Source organism: Cercospora beticola, chromosome 6, assembly GCF_033473495.1.
Source record: "Cercospora beticola chromosome 6, complete sequence".
NCBI lineage: Eukaryota > Fungi > Ascomycota > Dothideomycetes > Mycosphaerellales > Mycosphaerellaceae > Cercospora > Cercospora beticola.
The window spans coordinates 1,727,877-1,755,273 of record NC_088940.1 but is presented as its reverse complement, the minus strand read 5'-3'; the positions used below and the strand labels follow the sequence as shown (position 1 = coordinate 1,755,273).

Below are 27,397 nucleotides of genomic sequence, written 5' to 3'. Positions count from 1 at the left end.
CCAGGCAACAAATACAGTCCTCATATGAGCTCAACATCCCCTCGTTTCACTCGCTCTGCAATGTTGCTCCATCTCAGGACCCATATATCACCTCGAACCATATCTATTCCGCCGTATACAGGCCTCTCCACATAGCAGTCTCTCAGCACTCTGCAAAAGACTGCCGCATCCTCGTCGGGCTTGTCTACCATGTGCACACCTCCACTCGAATCGTCCATCCTGTGCAAGTTTTGCGGAAATACTGACAGGAAAGAGGCGTGGTAGTGCTGAGTGAGTAATGACTGATGTGCTTCGAGGTATTGCGACTCCAATGTTGACAGCAGAGGTTCATCGTCAGGTTCGGCTTGCAGTAGTCGTTGTCGGTAATGTATGGGGAACTTATCGACCTGCACATGCACTGTTCAGCCTTCATATGTGTCCCAACTGACACATATCTCCTACCTTTGCTATCCTTGCCCGCAAATAGCTCCTCACGAGGAACTTCATTCTTTCCAGCTCTGTCTGCAATATCACCAACGTGAAGTTCTTGCTGGGATCCATTGACCCTGTCATATCTTCTATGATTTCTATCTGCCGCTTGATGCCATCATTCGCTCGCTGTATGAGATCGGTGGGGTAGGGAAGAAGATCTGGTGATGTTCGCTCGTTTATCCATGCTCGCGTTAGGGCCTGAAGATCGAGAGTTCGGTGGTCGATGGACGGGGCAGAGACTGAGGCGAGGATGTCTGATATGTCGGCGTCCATTGTGTTTGGAGAGTGAGGTGCGAGATCGCTGGTGAGCGCGTGCTGGTGGGGTGGGTGGTCGGCAGTCGGGAGACGCGACTGAGTTTCGTGGCGCGTCTGCCTCCACGTCGTGTCTTATTTTCCACACATCGAACTTCCTGAGAAGAACATGGCGCTCACTCTTGATAGCCTTCCGGATGAATTGGCGGGCCTCATCATCGACTTTCTGTCCAACGACTCAGATGCTCTTTTCAATGTGGCTGTGACAGCTTCGCGCTATCAGGCCCTTGCCGAATCAGTGCTGTGGCGACGCCTCTTTATCCAGACAGGCCAGGGGTGCAAGCGCATCTTGCAGGCTCTGAAAACCCGCCGCGAACGGGCGACTGCCATCCACGAGATCGAGCTTCGGGCTACACCTCGCGAGGAAATAGGCTTGCAGAAATTCCATAAGATACTTAGCCTTACCCACAACTTGCGGGACTTGATCATCGAGAGCCCGACATGCAACCACCGGCAGTGGAGCAAAGATGGGAATTGGCCGATCATCAAGCAAGACATTGAGGCTCTCCTGCTGCGCTCTGGCAGCAATGTGCCCTCAACAGTTGGTGCCGCCCAGCCGCCTCTTCAGCTACTGAAACGCTTGACGATACACAGCAACGGTGAAAAGACCCGATACTGGAGTTCCATGGCCATCTTCCCTGGTCTCTTTCTGCACCCGTGTCTCGAAGAACTGACCATATCTTGCGTGAACTTCGATCTCGGCTACGAGAACTTCCCTGCCTGCCAAAAAGTTACACCGTTGAAGCGCCTGACTTTGATTGAGTGCAACGTCCACTCAAGAGCCCTGCTCGCAATACTTTCTCTGCCCCGCGCGCTTGAGCACCTATATCTCGGTACGAATCGTCATGATCACAAGATAGCACAGATTTAGATATCATAGATTTCCCTCATTGCCCCAACACGCGCTGACACTTGCATAGGAGAGAATCGCGATCATCAATGGGAACGGAGTCATCTTCCATGCAATGACTTACTGTCAGACGACGAAGACGAATTTTTTGAAGCATTAACGCAGCAGGCATGCTCGCTCAAGACGTTCGCATATCGGCCCAGAAAGCCAGAAAAGCTCACGGCGTTCTCCGGTAGGCATTGTTTTAGTGCAATGCAGGTTTTGGAATCCGTCAGTATCCATGGCAAATTAGGAACAAGCAATACGCTGGACGCTTCCATCCTGTCAACGAGCCCGAACCTCCAGACACTCGTGCTTGAGCTGGATCTTGATACGCATTCAGAAAGAACATTCGACTCGCTAGCATGGGTGACAGATGCGGAGTCCATTTCGAATTCGGTATTCTCTCACCTGGCCAAATGCGTCGCCACTTCCAGCACCCTCAGAAATGTCCGTGTTGTGGTGTCCAGCTACCGACCACCCTCGGACTTCCACTCACCCCATATGATTGCAGTCATCGATAGCTTCACACGGTCTGTGCGAACGAAAGACATTCGTGTTACCATACTTTACGAAGTTCGGCGCGGATGGACTACGATTCCTCCGTACTTATACGACGAACGAGAGCCAGTGCAGCACGTCATATTCGATTCCGCGGATAGTGGATGGACGGCTAATATAGATGGCATTGGTCACATCTCTGAAGACGAGAGACGATGGCTCGAAGCGGAGAGGCAGGAGGCGCTAGACACTGAGGACGTACTGAATGAGCTTAACAACGAGCTCGATGACCTGAACGATCTCATCGAGCTCGATGAGTAAGACTGATGACGCTGTTGGTCGTTTGCACGACTGGCGAGGGACAGATCTACCAAGGATTTTTTTTTGTTTTCTTCCTGCCTTCAGTTATTGAGACGGCCACCCGGCTGCTTACCGAAGTGGAAGCGGCGGAGCAGCTCGAGATCTTTTGCTCAGGGTGTGCTGCGATTTCTTCGATTCCAAGATTAACGTCAAAAGGAACGTGAATAGTAAGAAGGGCTCACGATACAATCTCGAGTTTCTGATGTGTAACTTTCATCCTCGTGGGTACGACTCTGGGCCAAGTATATAAAACTGATGAACGTCAACGTCTGAAGGTCTGATTCGCTTTTCTTACAGATGAACAAACGACACGTCCTCTGAGATACTTGCACTGGTACCCGGCGACCCCTGTCAAGCTCTACTGTCTCTATGCTTCGGCATCGAGTACAGATACTCGAACCCCGTGACTCGATCAAGTGGACTTCCCGGGACCTTCATGTCCTCATCAAACGGCCCATCTACAGGCGATGGAGTTCCCATCCTCTGCAAACTCCAATGACTTTCCATGGCGTCGTTGTTGAGGATCCCATTCTGATAAGGTCCCTGATCAAATCCCCTTTCTTGCGCAATCACTGGACTGTCTGGGAAGTTCGACCTGTAGATCATGCTTCGTCGCTGGCGCTCTGTCAACGGCTGGCGAAGAGCTGCTGCGAGTGGAATGGGAGGAAGAGGACTGGTCGGTGGAGGTGTTGGAGGCATCGGATCGTAGAGACTTGCGAAGCTGCTTCCGGAGAAAGGTCTGTGTCCTGACGTCGGAGACTGATCTTCAATCCCTGAACCCCTGCCATCGATGAAGTCTCTGGTAGCCTGCGGTTGGTTTCGACTGGCATTACTCATCGTATCGGTCCAAGCTTCATAGGGAGCTTCGTTTCGCTTCTCGAGATTGAGATCTTGTGAATACGTCGAAGATGGTGGCCGGATTCGAGTTGAGGAAGACTGGGATTGTGGTCGCAAGGACTTTCGTCTGGGAAAGACTGCTGCGCCGCCAGTCAAGTGAGCGTCGTTGTTGCGATCGATCTTTTCCATGGGGAATGCTGCTTCTTCATTACTAGCGTCTGGTTTTCTGAAAGGCCAGAGCTTGTTTTTCCAAGCGAAGAAAGCCCAGATCAGGAGAAAGGCGAGGAGAAGAGCGAACGATATTCCTAGAGCGACGCCAATTTGACGCGATCGAGCGCTTGAGTCTCCTTCGTCTGGAGTTCCTGTGAAGCCTGGGAGTGGCGGGGTGGTTGAAGATGGGGTGATCGAGCTGGGATTCATCGACTGTGTTGAAGAAGCTTCCGAACCAGAAGAGGTGCCCGTTGCCGAAGGCTTCGTCGTTCCATGCGACGTGAGTGTAAGTACCGCTGTTGCTGTCGTGGTCTCGATTGCAGGAGCTGGTGTTGAAGCAACCGCTGCCGGAGGAGGAGGCGGATTTGGAACACACTTTGTTTCCATGCCCACCACCCAACAGTTTGTTGGGATAGGCACATAGGAGGTCGATGTGCCGATCGTGGTGACCGGCCACATCGAAACTGTGTTTACTGCTGTGGCTGTCGCGATGCCCGCCATGTTGGTTCCTTGCGGGTTGTAAGGGGAGGGCAAGCCATAGGCGGATGGCGCCTCTTTAACCGCATCGTTGGCGGCCATGCTGCCGTGAAGGGCAGATGTGGATGTGGAAAGGAAGGGCAGACATGGGGGAGAAGGGGTATACCATTGAGCTTTTTGCAGGGAGCGGGCTCAAGTGAATGCGGGAAGAAGACATCTCCATCATATGGAATATGAGAAGCATGTGTTAACATGTGGTTGAACTGACGAGTGTGCTAGTGAGGTGTTGAGATCTAAGACTTCTTCGATGCTGGCTCAAGTGAGCTTTGCGCTCAAAAGCACATGCGTGAAAACAGATGAAAATTGATAAAAAACATGTGAAGAACCATGCGTGAAAGCGCACAACTTGGAACTTGAATATTCATATTACTTACGCACAACCCTCCCCTCATCAACAAACAAATACTTCCTCGAACCCAAATTCCTCCAAACATTCGTCGGTCGCTCCCTCGCCGGGTTCTTCACCGGAAGTTCCAACTTTCTCTCTGCCAACGACACAGACATATACGGCTTCGTCGCAAGATTCGCTTTCGGTAGACTATACGTCAGCGTTAGAGGATTGAAACCTCCGGGCACTTCAGGTGTCTCGGCAATTGGCGAGAGAATATGCTCGTGATGTTCGAGCTCTTCTAATCGGTCGGCAATCTTTGACTCGTCAGCATGCAAGACATATCCGTGATCTTTCACGTCGTTGAGAAAAGAGTCGATCTCGAGGCACATGTTGCGGATCAGTTCGAGGGAGTGGCGGCGGTCTGCGGAGGGAGACTCCACGAGAGGCCGGGTGGGTTTCTGTGTTGGGGAGAGGAGCTGTGGTTTACATGAGGCGGGAGGAGGTGATTTAAGAGACTTCTGCTTGACAAGCACCTTTGCTGTGTCTGCTGGCTTCACGGCCTGCGTGAGCTCGAGAGGAGCGGAAATCATTGCCTTGGAAATGGAGGGTCCTGTCCTTCGGAGAGAGTGTGCGGTACCGTTGACTTGCATATTATGTATGCTTCGCTCGATTAAAAAGTGGAATAGGCTGTAATTGAAGGAAGAGTGCTATGAGACCAGCTCGTGCGATAGACGTGAAGTTCGAAGAGGCCTGAACGATGACTGTTTCGAGACCTCGTTGTAGGCCATGCCTTTCATTTAGACAACTCCAATTGTCCGGCAGCTTTGTTCGTGATCAGTGGGGATGACTGATATCTATTCATAACTGTCAAAGGATCGGCTCGCAAACAATGCTCGCCAGTGCCGCGTAAATGCCATGGTGTTTTCTTTGTCCTTCGAGTGGCCGTCGACCAGCGTTCCGTAAGTCGGATCGATGGTGATAGTGGTGATTGTGAATCTCCGAAACGCTCTGCGTCTGGGATGCCAGTGTAACGAAATGGCCGGAAACGACCTAAGAAGGATACAAGAATTTTCTGTCTCCAATGTACACAATCTATGTTACAGCATCATCACTGATCTGTGATTCTGTCCAGCCCATTCTCTCACGATCATCGTCACAAATCCTCGCATATTCTAACAGCAGGCGTAGTACGTACACGCTCATGTCTTCCCTCCTGAGCACCTTTTCCGTCCATGCTTTGCCCTCCAATGCTATGTTTCTCGCAACATCGTCGTGCCCGGCCAAACCGAGCAATTCATTACCCACGAAATACTCCATAATGCCATATATGTCAATAAAAGTGTTGTCCATCGGCACAAAATGCTTCCATGGAACAAGCCGAGAATCATGCCATTCTTGATAAATCGTTGCTTTGATGGGAAGGGAGGTCGACCCCAAGAAGCCGCGATAGCGTCCCGAGAACGAGTTGCCATCGATATCTGGTAAGTATTTGTTGCTGTACTGCTGTTTCATGGGCATGGCCTTGGCCACCGAAAAGTAATGGTCAGTATATGTGCAGTGTGGTCCTGGCGGATCCTCAGGAAAGCAAAGCAGATGCACAGCAGCTGCGTCAGAAAAGGAATCGACCCAGTCGCTGAATGCATGCTCGGGTGCCTCCGGCTTCTGGACAGTAAGGCTGTAAGCGTCGCTGTCAGGCAATACGAAGTTGATGCCTTTTTGCTCCGACTTTTGCTCGAGTTCTTTGATACTGGTGGCGTTCAGCATTGAAATGAAGCGGTGACGTTGAAACCGGGTCCAGTTCTCCTTCCTGTTCCTCCCGCCACTGGCCGAGCCACGCCAGATGAGCTTGTTCTTCTTGTCTTCCCACACACCTCCGTGGTCATTGCCACCCGAGTAGAACGGGTCTGTAGTCCAGTACATGGCGGGTGGCAACAATATTTCATTATTCATGGGCAACTTGGATCCTCCGAAAAGTGGAAAGAAATTCTTCGTGTTCGCAATCGAGATGGGCTCGACAAACGTGCCGTGCAGACCCTGTAGGTCAGGATGGTCACAGGGCGAACATGCGTACGTCCAGTTTTGTACATAGCCCTCCAGTGTGTTAGGCGGACTCTGCGTGGAAAGTGGAGGGGGCGTGGAGAAGTCAGTCTCCTCATATACCTTCCTCGCTGGGCTTTCTGGTGGACAGCCAACGACTGCAAGTCTCCAGTACGGACCTTCGCCCTCGAAACCTGCATCGAAAGCAGGCGGAGGATGTCTATCCATGTCCTTGATCGCAGCCTGAAGCCCACTGAAATCTGTCTTCAACTCGCTTGGCGGTACGACTTTCTTTGCCAGCTCCGCCTTGGTCATGTAGCCATCGATCTCCTCCCACGGAACAACAATGCGGCTCTCATCCATGACGTTGATGGGGATGTCCATGTCTGGAAGCAGAGGCGCCACAATCCGCACCATGTCTGTCCATAGCTCTATCCATTCTCTTCGCTCGATGTCTGTCCTGCCAGTTGCATTGCCATTCCGCACGGAAATCCTGTGAATGAAGTCGCTGGCCTGTTCGCGGATCTGCTTGGGCGAAACGCCCCAGAATGGCTCCAGATCATCGTAGATGCGGTCGAAGAAGTCCTCGACTATGACGGCCGAAGAATTGGCGGCGAACTGAAACCACACGTCAAACAGTGGCGGTGGCTGGCGTCCTCTACGCGAACGGTATGCTTCGGCGGCGTCGTGGACATTTTTCGTCTCCCTGGTCAATAGACCCTTGTACGCGTGGTCCGCACGGGACGTCAGCGTATCGATGGGATGATCCGGTCGTGGCGCTATGGAGAAGGTGGGTGCGGCGTGCGGGCGGACCACATGGCGGCGCAGCGAGATGGGGGTGGGGAGGAAGACGAAGGTGAGGGCGAGGCCAATGGCGACGGCGAGGCCCAGCTGCACGAGGCGGTTGTGAATCGAAGCGGCCGAAATCAGCATCGTGGCCCACTGGGTTTGAAACGCCCGTCGCGCTCTCTCCTGCTCAGCCCTGCGACGCGCTCGGAGGTTCGGTGAGAGATGGCCGCCGCCTCTTGCGCATCTTCTGCCTGTCGGTTCGTTCGTGGGCGGGCGAGAGACGAGGAGAAGGCGTGCAGTGCGACCACGCGAACCGTCTTATCATCCTCTTCTCCTGACGTCTTCCTCCGCGAGCCGTGGCTGCATATCCGCCGCCCAGCTGCCAGGGTCGTGCTTGGCCGATTCTTGCCAAGCATTGTCGTGAAGACGACCTGAGACACTCACCTCCGCCTCTCCGCCATCTCCAAGCGTACAATGGCGCTATCACGTCATACCACAATAAGAACAGCAGCAGACAATGAACTGCATTGTCACAATTTGAGGGACAATGAACATTCATCTGCGCCCATTCACGACAGCCTGGTGACCTCTTTCACTCTTTGTTCTCAGTATTCACAATGCCTCCCACTTATAACCCAGAGCCATATCCATACTCTTCTTCACCACAGTTCCTCCGCAACGAGTCAAAAGCAACACTTTACTCCGGCAGTAAAGACACAACTCACGCACACACACAGAATTGCATCCGCAACTCACTACACTTCCCTCACCAGCAAACATGTCGCCAAAAATGTACGACTTCGACGACTCGGACGACACTGAGTTCGAGCCTCTCACTACGGTCCAGGAGACCAAGCCACGACCTACCGCAACTGCTGTTCAGGCTGATGACGAGGACGAGGAGCCTGCCCCAAAGAAGACACCAACCCCAGTCTTGACAGAAAAGTCCATGACAAAGAGCTCTACCCCAACCATCGACTCTATTCTTCCTACCACTATGGCAACACTCGTAAGCTCCAGCGCAACCTGGGACTACCCGTACCCAACCACTGTCTCCAAATTGGCCAACTCCAATGACAATGACAGTGACCGACCCAAGAGCATCAAAGGCAACGACAGCCACAACGCCACCGAGGAGCTTGAAAAGGTCAAAGCCAACTTGCACACTTACAAGATCCACTACCGCAACATGATCATTGCGCTGACCTTGTTTGCTCTCCTCATCGTCTCGTTCGTGGCTTTCAAGGTCTGGTGGTTCATCCAGAAGCGCAAGAAGGCTGCTGCTGTCGGTGCTTTCAAGACTGGCCGTCGCTGGTTCAAGAGCGCACAGGCTCGTCGTGACCGGGCACCAACGGGACCTGGAGGCGTGCCGATGATATAGTAAGTGGACCGGTGAGCATTCATTATGTCTTTCAACGAATTTTCTTCAGATGGAGCGTTTGAGCGATAAGCATAGCATAAACATGACATGACTGGGCGGACTCTGTGGACCAGATGTTCAGCCCTAACGAAATGGAAAGTACTTCTCTTCTTGTAACGCTCCTTACTCTCTATCTTTCCTTTTTCTTAGTCACACAGATATGCGAAACCATCATTGCTCTACCAAGTTCTACCAGTATCAGAAGAAACTCGGATTTCCCCATCACTGCTACTCTTCCTCCTCAACATAGAACCTATCTTTCAACCCCCCAATCCTCCCCCTCCACTTCTCAAAAACCCACCTCTCCACCCGATCCACAACCTTCCCCTTCTCCTTCCCAAACCCCATCAAACCCACCCCAAAGCTCCAACCACATATACTCCAAATATTTCACCCCAAAATCCAAGTCCTGCATTGTCCCTTCAATCTCCCCCACCAACGCTCTACAAGAATTCACAACCTGAATCAAATTCTCATCTAACTCCTCCAACTCCCCTCTCACCCTTTTCACCCTCCTCTGTAATTCAATCCACTTCCCAAAAAACCCATCATCCTCCCACTCTCGAGTTTCGATCCCGAATTGCTGGTTCGCTAATCGACACATCTCTTCTTCACTCATACTTGCTCGAGCATGGAAGGGGATATTATGGTAATCGATTCCGAGTTCCATATATCTTTCCATAGCATCAGAGAGATATCCGTCAAGATTATCAAGACTGTGTCGAGCTCGGCCGCGCAGTTTCCGCGAGTTGAGAAGATTGCATTTGGATTTTCCACAGAATCTCTTTGTTGTGGTGTGAACATCTGTCGGGGTATGCCATAAGGCATCGAAGGTAGTGAGAGTTTTGTTGGAGTCTTTGTCTTTGGGTGATTCGTTGTTGTCGGGAGTGGTAGTGCTGGCTGATGTTTTGGGTGTGGGTGTGGGTGTGATCGGAATGAGAGCGAAGTGTAAGCAGCCGTAGGTGTGTAGAGTGTGCTTGACTGTCATTTTTGCGTGCGTAGGAGATTTGTTGAGCGTTCTCAATATTTGGTGTTGGGATTAAGTGTTAAGAGGTGAAGATGCTGGAGCTGTTTCGTGAATTCACTCTGGGTTTTGTATTCCATTCACCTTCCAGTCGCGAGCACCGGAGACTGTCTCTGCTGGAAGTGTCTTTGAGCAAAGAGTGTGTCTTGAATTCAAGCCCCGTATAAGACACCGTACTTCACGAGACAGTTCTGCCACTCTCTGCATGTGCGAGTACTACTTCACACATGAAAGTAGTGATGTGTAACTTGCACGCCATGATAGCTTGTTTATTGTCTCTTTGAATCATTTGTGCATTCATGTCCTACAGGCCTGCTTTGAGGCCGTTCTACATGTTGTGGGTGCTCATGTGAGAGGTTTTTCGAAGCATAAATCTCTGAGAGCCCTTATGTTTTAAAATGTCCAGTTAAACCATAGCCTCTTCCCACTTCCCAATTTTGGTATTTTATTGTTTGTGCAACGGCAAACATCTCTCTTCGCCAAAGACGCTGTAGTGTTGATTTTCGAGATCGACGTACCGCTCGTCCGCATTTGAGAGCTAGTCGATACGCGAATGTTGAGATTGGATCAATTTCGACCGCCCAGTTCGTGAGGTGAGCAGGTCAGTTTTCGGGTTTCCGCAGTGCTGGATGATTATGGCGTGTCTTAGAGTCGGTATTGGCTCGTCATGGATGTCAGTGTGTCGGAGGGTGCTTCCGTTGACATCCCTCGTGTCATCCCGCTCACTTGTAGGCCCTACCGTGTCAATACCGGCTCGTGCAACCTGGTGTCACCGCGGACCTACGATCTTGCTGGGGACTTGTTCAAGGCCTCCGACCTTGTTAGCCCCATGGTCACTTTTCGCAGTATTCTTTGTGTTGAAAGTTGTGGATCCGCTGTTCCTCCACCAGCAGCTGTCTTCTGAGATGTATGGGGATCGCACGAAGGTCTCGGGCGTGGAATTGGTCGATTTGTGGAGTTTGGGAGGCCTCCGATATGGGGGCCGTTCTGTCAGTCGCTGTGTCTGGGCGACGTGGGAGACACATGGACGATGATGAGAAGGATTCGTGGCTCGCGGCACATCTGTCAGCAATGTCGAGACATGCAGTGGCGAGAGTTTCCTCGGTGGTCAGCTGTGAACATCGAGCAGTTTTGCTGCAGTGTTCTGAGTGCTTGAGATGCTTCTCGGCACGTCCATTGTGAGGCTGCTAGAACCCTCTGGCGTACGCCCGTCGAATAATGGTTCCGTGATGAATCAGAATGGCTCACGCGCCGAATGCCATCAAAGAGTATTCTCGATCTACAGTAGCAATGTGAAGGTAGCACGGAGCGGTCGGCGTGGACTGGACAGCTATGAGCACTGCAGCCACTCTTTATGGCAACGCAAAGTCGTCAATTTGTCGTTGCGGTTTGAGGGGGTCGCTGTGATTGTCCGGCAGCCCATACCGCAGTGTTCTGCATGCCTTGAGATGCTTCTCGATGCATTCAGCGGAAAGCCGCTGGCACTCGCGAGTCCGGTACGGTCGAAAGTTGACCCCATGATAGACGAGCAGGACTCAAGAGCTCTGTGATCTTCGATAGCATCCTCACCATCTCATAAGTAGCTATGGAGTAGCTATGGAGTAGCGATTTGAAAGCGGTGCCGAGGGCTGGTCTGCAGGCATGAAGCTGTGAGCACTAGGTCACTCTTTGTCCCCAGGGAATAGTTTATCGTTGCAGCATGATGCCCGCGGGCCCATCTCATGGCTGTGGAGCCAGCGCATCAATACACCCACCATACTGACGTGGAGTACGCATCTCCTTGACGACGAGCGTCACCGCAACGCATCGCTGGTCCAGCTCATGCTGAGGACGAAGCTGCTACGAGATCCATCACTCGCTCACAACTGCCAACGATCCACCGCCGCCACTGCCTTGACGCCCAGTACGCTTCCCTCGCAAACGAACACCACCATAGCGCACAGCTAGACCATCTTGTGGTCCGGACGGAGGAGCTGCGACGATACCAACTCCTCACGAGCCCGGGCGGCGGCTTCATGCCCGTAGTCTCATGGCAGCCAGCGATCCACCGCCCCCACCGCCTTCACGACCAATACGCTGCCCTCGCAAACGAACACCACCATAGCGCACGGCTAGACCATCTTATGGCGCGGACGGACGAACTGCGACGATACCAATTCCTCACGAGCCTGGATGGCGGCTTCATGCCCGTGATCTGATGACAATCGACACTCCACCGCCGAAAGCGTCTTGACGCTCAATGCGCTTCCGCCGCAAACGAACACCACCATAGCGCATGGCTAGACCATCGTGTGGTGCGGATGGATGAGCAGCGACAATACCGACCGCCAACGAGCCTGCGTCGCCGGTTCTTGCGGTAGGATATCCAGTCATGTCGCTGCGGCTTCATGCCTGTGGTCTCATTGCAGCCAGCTCTGCGCCGCCACAATCGCCTTGGGACTCAGCACGGGTCCTCTCGCAAACGAACACTATGATAGCACGCAGCTGGGCCATCTTGTGGCGAGGAGGAAGCAGCGAGAATACCGACCGCTCAAGATTTTGCGAGCAATGATCGAGAGCCGCCAGAGCCGTCCGCAGGCATAGAGCAGCCAGGGCTTCATGCCAGCGCTGTCATGGTAGCCAGCGCTCCGCTGCCCTCATTGCCCTGCCTTCATCGTCACGCAAACTGATGCCACCACCACGCACAGCTTGATCACATCGTGATAAGGACGAACTTGCGCCAGAGCCTGCTGATTGCGTGGCGAGCAGCGACCCAGATCCGCCATGGTCGCCACGAACTACCATGCTCCGACACAGCACGACCGCACAACCGAATCAGTCCGCCACTCCTACTCTCGCACTCCCGCACTCTCGCCGATGACAGACGATATGCCTCGTGGCAGGACGGTCCCAATACTGCACCGGCAGTAGACTTAGTCAGCAAAATGGAGGAGGGGCGGCGGACAAGCCATACTCAGGAGAGGGACAACGCCCGACACGGCAAGGCCTTTGCCGTGTAGGTATCTTTTGGGAGTAGCACGGCTCGTCGATCCAGCACATCCACTCAATTGCATGAGCACCGCTCGCATTCACCGACGTCAGACAATATGCCTCCAAATCAGGACGCTCTCGGCGGACAACTGGCGGTAGAATCGGCCTGCAGGGTGGAGGAGGGACTGCAGGACGGGTCTGCTTGTCGACTCAACACACTGGCTGGCCATGATCATAGCCTCCGGGAACGGGGACTCTGAGGTCGCTAAGTCCATCATCAAAAGCAGCATGATGCCCGACAGGGCAAGGGCAATGCCCTATGATTGTCTTCTGGGCATAGCATGGCTCTCCGCTGTTCCTTCAATGCGTGGCGGCTTAAATGGCGTCCAGCACAAAAGCTACACGGCCAGCAACAGTATGAAGAAGACCAGTAGTCCTGGAGGAGCGGTATCGTCAGTCGTGATGGCAACAGCAAGAGGACGACACGGCGGCAACATTGGAGGAAGGAGGGCTGCTTTCGGATCCGGTGGGCGCACCTGCCTGCCAAGTCAAAATGGGACACATCTCCACTTTCCGGCTTCATGTCCTGACGTCCTCCGGGCATGCTCATCGCAGATCACAGCGCAGCGCGTCGTGGCTGCGCATACGCTTACAGACCTCCGGACCGCGATTGACATCGAATGGCATCACCATAAGTTACTGGAGGGACCGTATATCAAGACTGCCAGAGTGGTATCTGTGCACCGGCAGTGCTAGGCAAAGACCTGCTTGCACACCCGCGGAAAAGATGGCAAGAGCAGGGTATACTTGGAATATCGAGAAGTGATTCCCATGAGTCAAGATCCTGTATGTGATGGACCGAGTGCGCTTATGCGATTGCGCTGGTAGAAGCGATTGCGGCTAGACCGCAAGTTGATTGCGATGAAGCGCTTAGCAAAGCAATATCGGATAGCGTTTTACGCTCAAACCCGGCGAAAAGTCTTGCAGCGACCCATCGGACCGCGCTCGCAGCTAGAGAGCGTGGAGACTGAAAAGAAGCGTATACACAGAGGCCAGATATATTGAACGCGTCTCGTTCCGGCTCTCTGGTCGGCCAGCATAGGACACAGTCCCTGAGCATGCCCGGCTTGTAAAGTTCTGCAAAAGGATACTGGGAAGACTGGACACCAGAAATGCCTTGACGCGTTTCAGCATTGGCATGAGCACTCTGTCACTCCGTTTGACTATGATATCCCAAGTCGCAGTCTCGCCATACGCGTTTTAACCAGATTCGCAAGGGATCTCACCTGTCGAGGTTATCGATGAGCATCGCGCGACCGCGCGGTCCAGATATCGCCCATCAGGATATTCAGTGTGCTTTCTTGGAGTTGTGGGATCGAAACATGGAGCTCCCATCCTTCATGGTTTCCACGTCCAAGAGAAGGGAGCCTAGGTGCCGCAAAACTTCAAGCGCTTGTGGATCGCCACTACCGCCTTCGCCTGGCCCTTGCTGGTCCGCGCACATCTGATCGACATATGGACTTTGTATCAGCTATGACGCTCCGCCAGTATGCCGGTATCCTACAACGCATACGTGCCCTGCCATCTTACTCTTGCTCTACGTCATTCTCGGCCTGTATCCCAGCAGTGCCTAGATAAAGCAGCGTTGGGTGTTGCGTACGATCGGCTTGCCGCTTTCGACTCCTAAGAAAGCGGCTCCACGGAAAGGCGAGTATACACGCCACAAGTGCCCAAGCACGTGGAGACGCAATCTTGTGTAGACGTGACTTCCTGCTGGGACGAGAATCGCTGCTCGATATGTGGGTCTTGTCTACTCGGCAGCGCTCAGCCAAGACAGTGGAGCCGCCTGAGGTATACGTCTTCCACCATTCAGCTCTCGCTCTGCGACGTGCTCAGCGAGTGTTCCAGTGGTTGGCCGCATACACGCTTGGTCTTCATTGGGTTCCAGCTTGATGTTCGAAGGCACCGGTGTCCTCTCCTCTGCCCGCCTCTGGCTCTCTCTGCGCTCTGGCTTCCGAGACGTATCAGTTGTCCTTGCGGCCGCCAGTCTTCCTCGGTGGAAACATTGGCAGACAGCGCGCCTCGGCGCTCGACAAAGCTGCGCTGGCTGTTTGTCTGGTGCCGCTGATGGCGGGTCCAAGTTGCATCGTGTTGCAATGAGCCAGTGCCACGCTCCGCAGACTGTCCTCCTGCTCGACTGCTGTCATGTTCACGGATAGTGCCACCTCTTTCAGCTGCCCGTGCTCCTACCGCGCTGGCGGCGGAGTGCCTGTTCGTCCGTCTCGTACTGTCTCAGCTATATCAGGTTGCTCGGTCGAACGATCGCTCTCGTCCTGGACAACGGCGCTCGGCGGGGAAATCGGAAGTGTTTTGGTCTCGTAGGCCGATGGGTCGAGACACGTCCGATAGAGCTGTGAAACCCCGTGGCATGTAAGGGAGATTGCGGCGCGCATCTGCGAACGTGTCAGTGTCGACTGCATCTAATACCACGCGTCCTCGAGGATAGATGATGGAGCTGTAGTCCACCGCTTTCGTTGAAGTCTGCCATCGTCGCTGGCGCTGCTGGTCTCGCGGATCCTGACGATGCCACGTCCGCCAGGTCTCAGCATGGCCGTCTCTTTGTTCTTTACCATCTTGACCTCCACGTGCAGCGCATAGCTAGGCCATGGGACTCTGCTCACGGCGAGAATGCCTGAAGGCTGGCCGTCCGCCTCTGCTGCCGCCATCAGGGCTCAGGAAGGATCACATCGTTGGCGATGGCCGCCGGGAGTCTGCCCGGCTGCGGAGGTCATCAGTGAGCCGAGGGCCTTCGCGACAGGGTGAACGGCACGGTGAACATGACAGCGGCGACCACAGATACCTCCTGTAGACGTCTGCTCGCAACCAGCCGCGGGCGCGGTTCTACGGTCGGGCGCGCTGCTGTGCGCTCACGAGACATGTGGCTATTAAAGGCAGGACAAACCTCAATGGCACAGCGCATTGCAGCAGATATCAACACGAGCATTGGCTTCATCATGACTACGAGGGCGAGCCGGTGCTTCGCCTCAGCGCTGTCGAGCGTGCTGGCGCCCACCGACACGGCCGCGACAGACGACGCGATGGAGGCATCGCAACAGGTTGTCACCACTCAGGCAGCAAGGCGCAGAGACAGATACAGTCAGTGAGGGCAGACAGAGGACGAGCATCTTCTCCGAGCCATGGCCATCGGCCACAGCGACGATGAAAAAGTTTGACGCCAACCACGAGGGTTGACTGTCGAGAAACATCAAAAATTATGCCCAGTGACTTGCCGAAGGCCACAGAGTACAGCGTCGCGTTGTGCAATGCATCGCTGGACCCGAGGTGCCCGCCACGTGAAAAGGCCCTCAAAGCTACTGCCGTTGCCTCCCACCGGACGGAAGGTCGTGCAGGTATGAAGAAGAAAAGAAAAGAAAGGAAGAAAGAGAGAGGCAGAAGGAACTTATAGTAAGGGAGGGGCACGCGCAATCAACACGGCGCTAGCGGCAATACCTGGCAACCACCTGACCCGGCCAATGATGGCTTGTTGCTGCAAAATCACCACGGCGACAGCTATCTGGCAGACCTTTCCGTCATCGTTCGCCGGGGTGACGGCGGTGATGCGAGGCTTGGCGGCCGTCGCTCTCCCTACGGTGGTCTTGCCACGAGACACGCGTTGGCAGCTGCTGAAGAAATGCCATCAGCATGCTGTAGACGTGGATCTCCGCCTTCGCATTTGTTTGTCATGTCTGTATCTTCAGTGGTGGTCGTCAATTGCACGATGTGGGCTGCTGGCTGCCGCGCTGCCTGGACCCAAATTTGCGCGGTATCAGACCGTGAGATGACCGCTGCGGAGGTCTCGTGCAGCCGCTCAAAACAGTTCGCACGAGCTACACGTGTGATGGCGTCCGGTCACCTTGCGGAAACTCCAGTGAGAAGCTCGAATAAGGGGCTTCCCACCGCGTTGTGCTGCTATCTGTACCTGAAGGAGTCATGACCGCGAGCTTTGCGCTGTGCCGCTGAATGTCAGTCTCGCGAGTTGCCGCCATGCACTCTCATTGCCCTTGACGCAGTCGGGACACCAAGCGAACAAGCACTTCCACAGTTTGCGCATGCTCCGTCACTCAAAAGATAATTGTGAATGGCAGTTGCTCGGCAGGGCAGCAGGTGCATCGCGCCTCGCTGTCTCACGCCAGATCCATGCGTGCGGCCAATGTCTGCCTCCGCCTGGTCAGGAAGGCTGAAGGCTGGCGGCTGTGCTGATAATGTCACTGTGCCGCTGAAGTCGAGCTCTTGGAGCCGCTGCAATACTCACTCAGTGGACTCGAGTTTTTCAATACGTACGCTGGGCCCCTGAGTCGCACGCAAACCTTCGCACACTTCTCGTGCTTCTTCTCCTATGCCATATGAGTGGAAGCTGGCCAGCAGGCGTGACTGCTGTCGCTGTGTGCCGGCTCGTAGCCCTCTTGCGGCTTTGCGGTAGCCACAGCTGGCTGGCGTCTCGGCCGAGCGTACTCCGCCGCTCTCGTTCACTGCACGCTGCCAACACATTGAAACACGAACATGCAGCGCCCTGCAAATGTATCTGATGGTCTGATGAAGATACCCATCCAGCTCCCTCCCTCCTCCAACTCAGGGAGAGCGTGTTCAGCCGTCAGATCGCCGTGGAGACCGGTTTCTTCGCAAAGGCGGATGGACCCTGTCTGACTTAAGAGTTATAAGCCACAAAACTTCGGTCACTCTCGCCCCGTCTCCGATAATGGCGGATTGGCATAGCGGTGGAATTCGTAGTCACGGTAAGTCTTGGGTCCCGTGCTCCCTGTGACATGTAACAAAAAATCCTCTCGCCATGATCTAGTAGAACGGCCGGCACCGCACTCTCTAGTAGCATTGGATTTCCCTCGAGTCCTTGGGAAAGACTTAGAGTTTTGCTGTTCGAACACACATTTTTTGCACCAGCTGGTGATATCAGCTGGGTGCCACGCTTTTGCTGATCACCTTTTTGCTGCAGTCAGCCGAATGTCCATTTTGCTAGCGAGAATGGCACGGGAATCTATGGAACCCACTGTTTTTGTGACGGCCATGAGCACTGCACAAGTCAGTCCTTTTGCAGCGGATGTTGTTGCTAAGTACGACATTTTGCTGCGCCGCCTTCTGCTGCAGATCAGCAGATGGCCTTTTGGCTGGCGAGCATTTACACAGAGATGCTTGGACGGCGCTGTCTTTGTGACGGCCACGGGCGCTGCACAAGCAAGTTATTTTGCACCGAGCGCTCATGCGCGATCTTTCACTGAGCCACCTTCTGCTACAGTCCAACGGAGGGCGGTATGGCTGGCGAAGTTCACACAAAGATTCGTTGACGGCACGGTCTTTGTGACGATCATGAGCGCTGCACAAGCAAGTGCTTTTGCACCGGGCGCTGATGCCGACCGCGATCGTTTTGCTGGCTCGCTTTCTGCTGCAATCCAGCCAGTGTCTATATTGCTGGCGGCATTGGCACAGGCAAACATGGTGACCGCCGTGTTTATGCAGCTGCGAGCACCGCATAAGCACGTCCTTCTGCACCAGCCCCTGATGCTGAGCGCGACCGATTTACTACTCTGCCTTCTGCTGCAGCAGGTGATGGCTGTACCGCCAGCGGACATGGCACAAAGAAATAGGGATGCCGCCTTGTTTATGACAGTCTCAAGCACTGCACGAGCAAGCAGGCATGTTTTCACGGGCCACGCAAGGACAGAAAGGGCCTGTGAAAGGGAAGTGAGTAGTAAACAGGTGGGTGTTTCCTTTCCCGCGCGTTCAAGCTTCATTTGCGCCACTCAGTCACAAACTTCCGCCGCGCTGCCTGATTTTCTTATTCACCCTTCACCGCCCACCCTCTGCCTTTTCTTCTTCTTCCACGACAACCACCACTTCCATCACAACACCAACCCACACATCTTCTTACACACCCTCTCACCCACCGCGCATCCCCGACCGACCACCGCCATGGACCAGCCAGACCCAACAGGCCAGTCCTTCCCCCAGTTCGCCGACGGCGATGTGCGCATCTCGCTCTCCGGCAGTCGCCAGTACCAGCTGCACAGCGGCGTCCTCAAGAACTCGTCGTCCGTCATGCGCGAGCTTCTCAGTGAGGACTACGCCGCTCAGCTGAACAACGCAGCGCACAGGAGGGGAGTCTTGATCCGCCACAAACTCGTGCTGGCTGAGAACCCATACATCGACGAGGAGGATCAGAACTTGACCTACGTCCTTCAGGCGGTGCCTCTCGATCCCAATGGACGCCCTGTACCAGGCGCACCCACTGGCCTCGGACTCGAGTTGGAGAACGGCCGTGAACCTAACCCGATTGTGCTGGCGCACGACCTTGTGCTGGGCGCCTTCTACAATCAGCCCATTGATCTTGGTGACTCTCAGTAAGCTCTTGTCATCCAGCTCCAGCTGCTATATATCTCAGCCGCAGACCCGCTGACTCGTGCTTTTAGGGAAGATGGCCTCGCCAAACTCCTCGCCACCGCATTTCAAGCGACCATCGTGGCAGAGAACCTCGACTGTGTCCGCATCGTCAGCAAGCCGATCGAGGCTACCTTACTGGGCGCCGGACAGACCGTCTACAAGGCCATTGCTGATAACCCGACTGCCTGGCTCGGGTTTGCCTCTCGCGTCAAGTCCCGCGCTATCTTCAAGGAAGCCCTCATTCACTCCGCCGGTCAATACAACACCGATCACGTGCAAGCTGCTTTGGTCAACGGATCTCTTCCAGATGAGGTAGTTGAGCTGCTCAGAAAGAAGGGCGAGTGGGTCAAGAAGACAGTGAGCGACTCCTCGAGATACCTGGCCTCATACTACCCCTCCATGCTCCTGCGCGAGTTCAAGCCCGGCGACAAGGACAACGTGTCTCGTGCCTCATATGGCAACGACATCATGATGTGGATCGCAGTGACCATCTTCCGTCACTGGGTCTGCGACTTGATGGCCTCCGATCGCACTCACCACGCCAAGGACGGTGGATGGGCCTTCTGCAACGCTATCTGCAAGGGCGGCGACACGTATCTCGACCGCAAGATGCTGCAGCTGAGCTTCCACGCTCGCTTCCCGATGACTGGCAAGGGCATGGCTTGTGTTGAGCATCGTCTGTCGGAGATCAAGGAGGACGTCAAGCAGTGGATCCTGGTAAGTACAACCTTCACTTTAATTAATCACGCATTCACTTCTAACATATAATATAGCCACTCAAGAAGAGCAACTCGGCCCTCGACCTCAACCAGTACCCAGTCACCCACTTCTTGCACGTCCACGTCTACAGCGAAGACTACCCATGGGACAGCGTCACCCTCGAGCCAAAAGACGCCTACTACGAGGCCCGCCGTGCAGCCGCAATGGCTGAGAGTGCAATGGAGGAAGCAGAGGAAGCGCGCTCGGAGGTACCGGAGGAGCTGAGAGGTGTACACCCAGCCTTGAGACCAACGGTGCTCAAGAAGGCTGGCCCCTTCCAGTACGAGTCGGAGGAGAGCGAGGGGGAGGACGAGGACGATGCCGGCAGAGGCACGTCGGAGTACCGCTCGGAGTCTCCAATCTTCAAGACGCGCGGAGCCGGCGAGGGTGACGGCGACGAATTCGATTTCGAGGAGGGCGAGATGGAGAATGCTTGAGTGAGTGTTTTTTGGGGTGGTTTTGCTGCTTGTTTCTGCTGAAAATGCCAGTTCCGCGCCCTCGCGGGCACGACTGGCCGGCAATTGACGTTTGTATTTGCGATAGAAAGGTGTCTTGAAATGGAACTTGGAGAAAATATATTGTCCTGGTGGCCTCAGCCCACCTGTTCTACCTTGTAAAAGTATTGAAATTTGGTCTTTGAAGTGGTCTTTTGCCAATGTTTCCCTGGCACTGCAGGCTTGGAGGCTGCCGTGTATGCCCTCAATGTGCGATTCAGAATCAAAAGAAATCTGGAGAGCAGGAGAAATTCGGCATTGTAGGAACAAGTCACACGAAAATTTGGGGCGAATATGGCAGAAAACCCGCTGACTCCAATCTAGATTGAGTCTCAGAGCGCAGCAAGATGGAAATCCTAGGCGATTCACTGCAAGCAGAGCAGCGGAGTGTAGTCTACGCTTCTCGATCCTGGCACATCTGGAAGCTGCCATGCATGCCCTCAATTTGCGATGGAGGATCAGAAAATTTTCGGAGAGCAGGAGAGATTCTGCATTGGAGGAACAAATCACACGAAATCTGAGGTGAGTATAGTAGAAAGTCTGCTGACTCCAATATTAGGATTCATCTCAGAGCCTACGCACCGGAAAATCTCCAGCTGTCATCCACAAGGATAGAATAGGAAGCCTGCTTGTGCTTCTCGGATCCGGCGCATCTGGAAGCTCCCTTGCATGCTATCAGTGTCTGATTTGAGATCAGAAGTCATTTTGAGAACGAGAATGAAATAGGGAATCACATGAGATTTGAGGTGAATATGGTATCTATTCTATTGACTCCAAGAACAAATCTCAACTGCGAGCGAAGCAATAAGAAGATCCCAAACTGTCTGCCGCAAGCATAAACATGGAAGCCTAGCGGTGCTTCTCGAAACTGGCACATTTGAAAGCTCCCGTGCATGCAATTGGTGTCTGATCCAGAATAGCAATCGATTCAGAGGGTGGCACAGATGCTAAATTGGAAGAACCAGTCACATGGAATTTGGGGTAACTTTGGCAACAATTTCGTTGACTCCAATGTCGAGTTGATTTGAGAGCCCAGTCATTGGAAAACCCCAGCTGTTACTCAGAAGCATGAAGATGGAAGCTTGATCATGCCTCTGACGACCCATAGGCTTGGAAGCTGCTATACAGGCCGCCCGTGTTTGGAAAGGAATGGAAATTGATTCAGAGAACAAGAACGAATCCGAATTGGAAGGATAGCCCACACGATAATTCAGGTGAATTTGACGAAACTCCCACTCTCTCGGATTTCGAACTGACCTCAAAGCTAAGCAACCAGAACATACCCATCCGTCTCCCAGAAGCATTGAGATGGAAACTATTTCATGCTTCTGAATATTGAAATAGTTGGAAGCTGCTATATAGGCCGTCAATATTCGGATCGAAATGAGACTTGGTCTGGAGTCAGAGATTGATTCTCGATTGGAAGGATAATTCTCTCAAGATTCTGGGTGAACCCGGCAAAATCTCTGTTCGCTCCGGTTTCAAATTCATCTCAAAGCTCAGCAATCAGGAAATCCCCATCTGTCTCCCATTGCCGAAAGATGGAAGTCTCCGTATCTCAAAGAGCGCATCGCAGAAAATTCTGAACCGGCTGCAATCAAGGAGGCAGTGAAGTCTTTATTGATCCGGAGAGAAGTATTCGTGGCGAGGGTGATTGCATTGCATTAGCCGTTTCATCATGCCTTTCTCTGAGAAAATTGATGGCTCCCCAGCTCTCAATGGTAACGATGACCAAAAATTTGCTGTCAGGAGCTGTCAGAGATTCGACTCCTTCTATCGAATTCACCGTGAAAATCAGCTCGCTCTATGGAAAATCGAGGAACTCTGTGCTGCTTAATGTAAAGAAGAGGCGCAAGAGCCACGCAGAGAGCTGCCGGAGACTCGGCTACATGGGTATATTCTGCCTAAAAAAGCACTCTAAATCGTATACATGAATCTTGGATTCTCATCGCCCATAGCAAGAATCTCCTCCTCAGTCTTGCCTTCCATCTTGTGGTCGCGCTTGCCTGCCTTTCTCTGCTTGTTCTCCCAAGAGAAGTAAAGGTGAAGTGACGCGAAGACTATCACACCAAGAGCGACCAAAGATAAGTTGATGGAGTGGCCCTTGATGAAGCGTGGCTTGTCCTGAGTTGGGTACAAGAAAGGAGCTACAGTTCCCGCGATATTTCCCAGCATGATTTGTGTGCCGGATGCGGTTGTACGCTTGCCATAGCGAGGGTTGTTGGTGTTGAGCCAGGCGATGTTGAGACCGAGAGCGACGTAGATACCGGTTGCTACGAGGAAGCAGCCGAAGTAAAGGACGCCTGGGGCGCCGTTGCTGAGAAGAACTCCGTAGCCGATGACTGAGACGGCGCCAGCGGAGGCTGCGATGGGACCACGAAGTTGCAGCTTGTCGGACAGCCAGGCCAGGCACACGTATGTCAGGGCTCCTGCGAAGTAGCAAGGCATTGTGAGGAGCTGCGTGATTGCGCGGCCGGCATCTGGCATGATTTGAAGGATAATGGTGGGCAAGAAGGTGCTGTATGAGTAAAGCATGCAGGCATTCACGAACTGAGGGAGTCAGCGTAGGAACTCGAACATGTCTTTCAGCTATTAGACTTACTTGTGAAACAGAGAATGCGTAGGTCTTCCAGTCCATGAGAGCCTTCCGGGAATCTGCCCAGTCGAAGTGTTCCGTGACGCCGGTCTGAGCCTTCTGGCGAAGACCAACCAGTTCGCGCTCCTCCGCGTTCAAGAAGTAGGCATTGTTGGCGTCATCGGCGAGATAGAACCAGCAGACAACGGCGAGGATGATCGTTGGGATACCTTCGATGATCAAGATCCATCTCCAGCCAGAGTATCCAGCTGTTCATTCATTAGTTTTGCAATGCCAGCAAAAGACAGGGTGGTACGTACCCAGCCCATCCATGAAACCGATTCCGTAAGCGAGAAGACCTCCGATGGAACCAGCAATGGCTGCTGAGACGAAGAGGTATGCTGTTCGGAGCGCGAGTTCGTTCTTGGTGTAGAAGAAGGTCAAGTACACCACCATGCCGGGGAACAGACCTGCAAAGGATTAGCTTAAGTAGCGACTGTGCTAGCGTAATTGTTACTCACCAGCTTCTGTGGCTCCGAGAAGAAGTCTGCAGACAAGAAGTCCCGCGTACGACTGAGTGAAGCCAGAGAATGTGGCAACCAGACCCCAACCCATTGTGATAGCTATGCCCTCGTTCAGTATTCGATTATCCACACTGATTTCCATCGTCACTCACAAGCAATCCATCTCGATGGACGAACGTATTTCTTCATGACCAAGTTGCTAGGAAGTTCGAAGATAACATATGTCTGCAGAGAGTCGCGTCTCGGTCAGTGACTGCTTTACCTCTGGGCGCTTGCAGGCGTAGGCTGTACTTACGACGAAGAGGATCGACACGGCGATCTGGAACTGGTTGCCTTGCATACCAAGATCCGCTTCAAGGCCGTAGAGACGAGCATTACCAATGTTGACTCTGCTCATCATCAGCATTATCCATCATCTCGGGACACTGGCAAGTCGTACCGATCGATGAAGGAGTTGAGGTAGAGCAGCATGACCAGGGGCAAGACATGCCAGTCGATCTTGCGAACCAGCTTTCGCTGCTTCTCAGGATCGATATATGGAATGTCGTTGCTAACGGCATCAACCTCAGCCTTCTCGATGTATGCGATATCAGTCTTCTCGCGGATAGGTGTCACATCGCCGGAGCTGGAGTGACCCATGTCTTGGTTGACAATGGTGGTGGCCATGATTGGTTGAATGGGAGAAGAGTTCTGAGAAGAGCGACCTTGATCGAGTGACAAGGGGGACGATCATGATGGGCTTTTATATCAGTGATACGGCAGCATGCTGCCCTACCTGCTCCATTGGCAGCGCCATCTGGGGGCGTTATACGTGCAGCAAGAATAGTCCTGGCCGCCACCGTTCGCTAGATGCTCTCGAACCAGAGGCAACAGTTTCCGAGCGAACTAAGCATTCTAGCATGCCTCCCAGCCCCGCGGCTAGGACATTGGCCTAGAGCATACGAGGCATAGAAGAGATCACTTCGTGTCTTCTAGCGTGGTTCTGATGCCATTTGATCCCATGCAAGCGGAGAAAATCCACGTGTGCAGACTTCCGGCCGTGCGTCTGGCCTTCCAATGGCTCGCATATCGCTAAAGCTGGTCGAACATCGCATTAGTTCAACTCAAAAGTCCGGGGCCCCATATTCATCGACGCGTCCAGGCGTGGCCAAGATGGACTATAGCTGTCGGTGTAACTTGGCAGACATCGAACATAACTCCTCGTCGGGACCGGAAGCGACTTCTCTGGCTGTCGGTGCAGCATGGGAGGATGTTGTGGCGTGGTACCGATATGTGGCTGCTGAGAGGCTGCAGATGTGGACGTTCGCAGAGGGCTAGGAGGACATTCCTCCGCTGAAGCAAGCCTTGTTTTCATCAATGCAGATTCAGGCAAATACTTCATCCGGACTTGGAACAAGAACAGATCGTACTCCGTGCCGTGGCAACACGCTCTCGAAGCATACTGAGAGAAAGAGAGCCAGCAGTAGCTGTTCTCATGTTTTCGCACGTTCTTAACAGTGGAATGATTCGTGTAGATTCCTTGAACCAAGGATTTGTCGCCACTTCTTCGAGAGCATATACCACTCGGCCGTAGCAGCTCGATCCTGCCTTTGCATAAGCGCCGACTCGATGATGATGAGTAAACGCTCTATCAGGTCGTCGATGTGACATTGTGGCTGCGGTCAGATGGAAGAGCATGCACTCCATCGACATCCTGTGGAAGCTGTGATGAGCACAAAGTCAGTACGATGTGTGGTAGGTAAGCTTTCGGAACCTCCGAGACGCAATCATCGGATCCGTGCCCAGCCCACCATAGAGGGGAGCGGGCGCTGCCAACCTCCGCCACCAAGCCGACCTCCTCTGTTGAGATTAGCCTAGGATAGCCTCGAAGCAAACATTGCACCGCGTAGGCATATCGCGGCTGGATGTACTCGTTTTGCTCGTTTCCAGGCAGTGTCCGTTCGTGGAAGTAGAAGGTGGACTCAAAAATACATTTCCCACGCGCCCTTTGCATGCCCATTTCGACTGGCGAAGATCAGCCATGAGGCTTGGCAGCCGAGGAAGTGCGCGTCCGCTTGCACCTCGCGTCGTCCCTCCAATGCACCAAGATACGCATTGAACCAGCAAAATGGACACCCAAGTTCCCACTCTCATCAGCACGACGACAGTGCTGTCTCTAGGAGCGACTGTCGCTATTCTGGCAGCAGCATACGCCGCGTCTCTTGCCCTCCTCCAAAGAAATGCATCTGCCAAGATACGCGTCCTCTTCGTGTGGCATGCCTTCGACGCCTTGATTCACTTCATTCTGGAAGGCTCCTACCTGTACAATTGCTTCTTCAGTTACGCGAATGTTGCCGACCTCGTCGACAAGATTTCTCCCAGTGGCGGGTCGATATTCGCAAGTCCGTACCTTCCGCCTGGTAAGCTGCACTGTTTTTGCCTCTCGAAGCCAAGACTCACCCCTGTGCGATCGTCTCATGCTCATGACTTGTACCTCAGACATATTCTTCTTGGGACGTAGTGATCGCGTTTACGGCTCAGACTACGGCACCAACCCTTTCGCTGCCTTGTGGAGGGAGTATGCAAAGGCAGACAAGCGATGGGGCGGAAGTGATCTCACGGTCATCAGCCTGGAAATGCTGACTGTCTTCCTTGCTGGACCAATCGCTGTCATGATATGCAACAAACTACGCAAGCAGTCAGCAGATGCTTGGTTCTGGATGACGGTCCTGGCTACTGGAGAGCTGTACGGAGGCTTCATGACTTTCGCGCCAGAATGGTTGACTGGGTCGCCGAATCTGGTCACGGACAACTTCATGTACAAGTGGATCTATCTGGTCTTCTTCAACGCTGCGCTGTGGGTGGTTATTCCGTTCTGGATCTTGTTTGAGTCGTATAGCAGAATTGCCGCGGGATTGAAGCTGCAACAGCAGGCCGAGGTTGGCAAGAAAGGAAATTGAGCAATCACGCTGCAGATCAAGTGCTCGCCTGATACAGAAGGCAACACGCTCTTCGAGTGAGCGGCCCCTTCCGCAAGCAACCACAGGCTGCATCGACTGCGAAGGCGCGATGACGAAGAAGGGTTAGATTGTTGAGACAGCACTCCTCTCCTGTGGCAAGTGCAGCTTGTCAATGTTTCGCACAACATCTTTGGCATGAGCTCGGATGAAATTGGCAGAGCCATTGCCAAGCTCAGTCTTCCTGTCCTTCGCACATGTCGCACCCAAACAGACTCCAACAATATGCCTTCTCGGGTTCGATCGCAACCGTTGTCGACACGGCCCAATAGAACTCTCGCATCTGAACTCTCATGGAGTATCTCGTTACGAGCATACGAGCGTCCGGGTCATGGAGTGCAAGCTCTATTCGGATGAGACTGTTTGACTCCGCATCCTGGTCCCCTGTGCCACGTCCCCTTGATCGAATGTCAGCGAATGCCCGCTCGCATGCCTATCGCTCCGCATCTCCGTGGCAGAGGTCACTCACTCAATCGCTCTGCTCGAGGCCTCCAACAACTTCACGGTAGGGAGCTTATAGCTGGTATCGCGTTGGGTCCATTCTTATCGCTCTCGAGCTTCCTGATTGGACTAAGCAATTACTACAATCAGTGAGCGTCATGCTTTCTGTAGTAATTGCATGTGCAACGAGGCCCTCGCTGACCAGCATCTCGATAAAGGTGCCAGTTGCGGTTGGGCCAAATGTAAAGCGTTCAACGACCTCCAGGATGCACGGACGATTTTTGGTCCGAATCATACTGCTCGGCGCCATATACTGTTCCAAGCACGTCTTGCCGGCCTGTCCCTTGCGTTTCTCCCGATTTGCGTTGTCCTCAGCGAGAGTGATGAAGGTCAACAAAGGCATGACGTCCATGGATACGGTTCCTTGAACGCCATGAGCCCAAGGGCATCTTACGCAAACGTCCCTATAG

General features: G+C 53.5%; 9 protein-coding genes across 9 annotated transcripts; 5 read left to right on the top strand and 4 right to left on the bottom strand.

Annotated features, from left to right (window-relative positions):
* Positions 1-20: 20 nt before the first annotated feature.
* RHO25_009747 (uncharacterized protein) lies at positions 21-744 on the bottom strand (the record flags this gene model as incomplete). Its single annotated transcript, XM_023601274.2, has 2 exons — positions 21-386; positions 442-744. The coding sequence occupies 2 exons, from the start codon at positions 742-744 to the stop codon at positions 21-23; spliced, it is 669 nt and encodes a 222-aa protein (XP_023453219.1).
* Positions 745-892: 148 nt separating this feature from the next.
* RHO25_009746 (uncharacterized protein) lies at positions 893-2,494 on the top strand (the record flags this gene model as incomplete). Its single annotated transcript, XM_023601273.1, has 2 exons — positions 893-1,616; positions 1,704-2,494. 2 exons carry the CDS (start codon positions 893-895, stop codon positions 2,492-2,494), a joined length of 1,515 nt encoding a protein of 504 aa, XP_023453917.1.
* Positions 2,495-2,884: 390 nt separating this feature from the next.
* RHO25_009745 (uncharacterized protein) lies at positions 2,885-5,038 on the bottom strand (the record flags this gene model as incomplete). The annotated part of the gene is made up of 2 exons (XM_023601272.1): positions 2,885-4,230; positions 4,492-5,038. 2 exons carry the CDS (start codon positions 5,036-5,038, stop codon positions 2,885-2,887), a joined length of 1,893 nt encoding a protein of 630 aa, XP_023453918.1.
* A 502-nt stretch (positions 5,039-5,540) lies between these two features.
* On the bottom strand, positions 5,541-7,418 carry RHO25_009744 (uncharacterized protein; the record flags this gene model as incomplete). Its single annotated transcript, XM_023601271.2, has 1 exon — positions 5,541-7,418. One exon carries the CDS (start codon positions 7,416-7,418, stop codon positions 5,541-5,543), a length of 1,878 nt encoding a protein of 625 aa, XP_023453915.1.
* A 634-nt stretch (positions 7,419-8,052) lies between these two features.
* Positions 8,053-8,746, top strand: RHO25_009743 (uncharacterized protein; the record flags this gene model as incomplete). Its single annotated transcript, XM_023601270.2, has 2 exons — positions 8,053-8,654; positions 8,731-8,746. The coding sequence occupies 2 exons, from the start codon at positions 8,053-8,055 to the stop codon at positions 8,744-8,746; spliced, it is 618 nt and encodes a 205-aa protein (XP_023453916.2).
* Positions 8,747-15,444: 6,698 nt separating this feature from the next.
* RHO25_009742 (uncharacterized protein) lies at positions 15,445-15,852 on the top strand (the record flags this gene model as incomplete). The annotated part of the gene is made up of 2 exons (XM_065603211.1): positions 15,445-15,482; positions 15,558-15,852. The coding sequence occupies 2 exons, from the start codon at positions 15,445-15,447 to the stop codon at positions 15,850-15,852; spliced, it is 333 nt and encodes a 110-aa protein (XP_065459283.1).
* A 2,818-nt stretch (positions 15,853-18,670) lies between these two features.
* Positions 18,671-20,334, top strand: RHO25_009741 (uncharacterized protein; the record flags this gene model as incomplete). Its single annotated transcript, XM_023601269.1, has 3 exons — positions 18,671-19,098; positions 19,168-19,855; positions 19,912-20,334. The coding sequence occupies 3 exons, from the start codon at positions 18,671-18,673 to the stop codon at positions 20,332-20,334; spliced, it is 1,539 nt and encodes a 512-aa protein (XP_023453594.1).
* Positions 20,335-22,308: 1,974 nt separating this feature from the next.
* On the bottom strand, positions 22,309-24,156 carry RHO25_009740 (uncharacterized protein; the record flags this gene model as incomplete). Its single annotated transcript, XM_023601268.1, has 7 exons — positions 22,309-22,941; positions 22,994-23,235; positions 23,287-23,436; positions 23,488-23,589; positions 23,643-23,715; positions 23,786-23,879; positions 23,930-24,156. 7 exons carry the CDS (start codon positions 24,154-24,156, stop codon positions 22,309-22,311), a joined length of 1,521 nt encoding a protein of 506 aa, XP_023453595.1.
* Positions 24,157-25,597: 1,441 nt separating this feature from the next.
* RHO25_009739 (uncharacterized protein) lies at positions 25,598-26,429 on the top strand (the record flags this gene model as incomplete). The annotated part of the gene is made up of 2 exons (XM_023601267.2): positions 25,598-25,889; positions 25,969-26,429. The coding sequence occupies 2 exons, from the start codon at positions 25,598-25,600 to the stop codon at positions 26,427-26,429; spliced, it is 753 nt and encodes a 250-aa protein (XP_023453596.1).
* Between the last annotated feature and the right edge of the window lie 968 nt (positions 26,430-27,397).